This window comes from Sinocyclocheilus anshuiensis, unplaced genomic scaffold (genome assembly GCF_001515605.1).
Source record: "Sinocyclocheilus anshuiensis isolate Anshui unplaced genomic scaffold, SAMN03320099.WGS_v1.1 C33024908, whole genome shotgun sequence".
In the NCBI taxonomy this organism is placed as follows: domain Eukaryota; kingdom Metazoa; phylum Chordata; class Actinopteri; order Cypriniformes; family Cyprinidae; genus Sinocyclocheilus; species Sinocyclocheilus anshuiensis.
The window spans coordinates 1-2,115 of NW_015621420.1; the positions used below are offsets into that span (position 1 = coordinate 1).

Genomic DNA, 2,115 nt, shown 5'->3' on the forward strand with positions numbered 1-2,115 from the left:
AGAAAAAAAAAAAAAAAAAAAAAACATGGACAGAGAAATAGCGAAGAGGATGGGAGAGAGGGACCGAAGAGGATATGTTTTCTTTCCTCTGCAGTCCCCATTCTCCTCTCTTCTATGGACGGTCTGTCTCTCTAACTCTCTGTGATGTACTCTTGGTACAAAACCCTCATCTTGTCTTTCTTTTTAGTCAACGGTCAGGCGAAAGAAACAAGAATGATGACTGGTTCCTCTATTATAGAGTGAGATCACTCCATCTTGCCTCTTTTTCCCTCAGAATGAGCACTCTTCCACATTTATCTAAAGAGAGATTTCAGCCAAAAGCTATAGATGTCTTCAACCCTCAAAACAGCAGCAGAAGATGCTGCAACTTTCATGCATGAGAGGTGGTCTTGGGTAATGAGTGAGAAACAGAGAGAAAGAGAGAGTATGTGAGAGATACAGTAATGATGTTCATTTTATTGAAAACAATCCCATATCCCTACTTGACAGACACCGTGGTCATGAGCCTCTCCACCCTCCCAATTCAGCCTCAGCGAGACAAGTCTTTGGAGAGATGGAGAGAGTAAGTGCTTGAGAGTAACAAAGATGATGGAAAGGAAGAAAAGGAGGAAGAAACACGAAGAAAGAGAAGGAGGACAGAGAACAGACTGGGAGAGTCAAGCAGTGAGGGATGCACGTTCATCTCTTCATATTCTGTCTTGTCTCCACGACCGTTTACTCCTCCTTCTCCTCTCCGTGTGTGATGATGTAGCAGATGTTCTTGTAGTCAACATTGCCAGCAACATCTGGGGGGAAGGCGGCCCACAGATTCTTAATCTGATAGATGAAGAACAAAGAATTTAGATTAAATAAATATTAAACAATTATCATTTAAGAATTATCATTTTCTAATCCAGAAAAAATAGATTGAAGTTGCAGTGAAACGGAAATTGTGACAGATCTTTTATGCATTGTGACACATCCAATTGAAATGGATAATTGAAGTAGAAAAAAATTCTAAGCCGGGACTTGATTTTATTGGACCAAATGATTGGAAAAGTCCAGCGTACATCACCAGACGGAAGAATCATTCACAATAAGATTAATAACATGCATTTAGAAAACAGATGAATTGCCATTTCATGCTGATTTAAAACTATGAAGAGCAACATGTAATCTCACCTCCTCCGCAGAGAACCTGTCGCACTGAGTGGTCAGAAGCTCCTCAAGGCTGGAAAGAGAGATAACGAATAGCAGTCAGACTTTTTTTTTTGCACATGGTAATAAAAAGTGAGTTAATATAGGCTTACAATTGCTTCTTGATGAAGCCAGTGGCCTCTGGGTCCAGCACCTTGAAGGCAGACACAATGACGTCTTCAGGGTCAGCACCTTTCAGAGACACAGAAAGCAAGTTACACTGACTGAATACCACAATGATTGGTAAACTGAAGGGAAAACAGCCAGAAAAAGGGACTTTTGCATACCCTTCAGCTTCTCTCCGAACATGGTGAGGAAAACGGTGAAGTTGATTGGGCCGCTGGCTTCCTTGATCATGGCCTCCAGCTCCTCATTCTTCACGTTCAGCTGGCCTACAAAGAGACAAGGATGGTCAGCACACATTCATGGATATATTTACAAAGGACACAAGTGACACAAGGCATACACTCACCCATTGAGGCCAACACGTCCCTAAGGTCGTCTTTGCTGATGATACCGTCTCTGTTCTGGTCAATGATTGTGAAAGCCTATGCATGCAGGACAGGAAAAAAATGACAAGCACATTGTTACAGGAGTTTGTGGTGATGGAAATTGAGCCTGCTCACAGTTGTAAACTAATGACTAAAGTTTAAAGAGTTTATTTAACAAGAAATCTTCCCCTTGTAGCTTTTTTCTCTTCCCTTACAGTAGTAGTAAAATCTCTTATCAGTCACATGAAACTCAAGAAGGGGCTTGAATAACAGCAGCTGCTAACTCCCACCTGGCCCCCACAGAGACCCTCGCTGATCCTTCTTTCCATCTGGGAGACGTGTTAAGCAATCCCAACTGTAATGTCAGACATTCCTGAAGAGGCACTTGAGAAGGCTGTATCATTTATTAATAAACCATTCAAACCACTTCACATCCTTACTTAGCTCA

At 41.7% G+C, this 2,115-nt stretch overlaps 1 protein-coding gene across 1 annotated transcript; it reads right to left on the reverse strand.

Moving 5' to 3' along the window:
* Positions 1–2: 2 nt before the first annotated feature.
* LOC107683190 (myosin regulatory light chain 2, skeletal muscle isoform) lies at positions 3–1,747 on the reverse strand. Its single transcript, XM_016479262.1, has 5 exons — positions 1,649–1,747; positions 1,464–1,568; positions 1,290–1,368; positions 1,162–1,210; positions 3–816 (listed from the first exon to the last, which is right to left on the reverse strand). The coding sequence occupies exons 1-5, from the start codon at positions 1,650–1,652 to the stop codon at positions 715–717; spliced, it is 339 nt and encodes a 112-aa protein (XP_016334748.1). The 5' UTR covers positions 1,653–1,747; the 3' UTR covers positions 3–714.
* Between the last annotated feature and the right edge of the window lie 368 nt (positions 1,748–2,115).

What these genes read in the sequence shown, in the direction of transcription:
- LOC107683190 (XM_016479262.1), bottom strand. An exon ending in GTTCGGAGAGAAGCTGAAGG is followed by an intron (nt 1,369 to 1,463) that starts GTATGCAAAAGT and finishes TGTCTCTGAAAG; the next exon opens with GTGCTGACCCTGAAGACGTC. An exon ending in GGCTTCATCAAGAAGCAATT is followed by an intron (nt 1,211 to 1,289) that starts GTAAGCCTATAT and finishes CTCTCTTTCCAG; the next exon opens with CCTTGAGGAGCTTCTGACCA.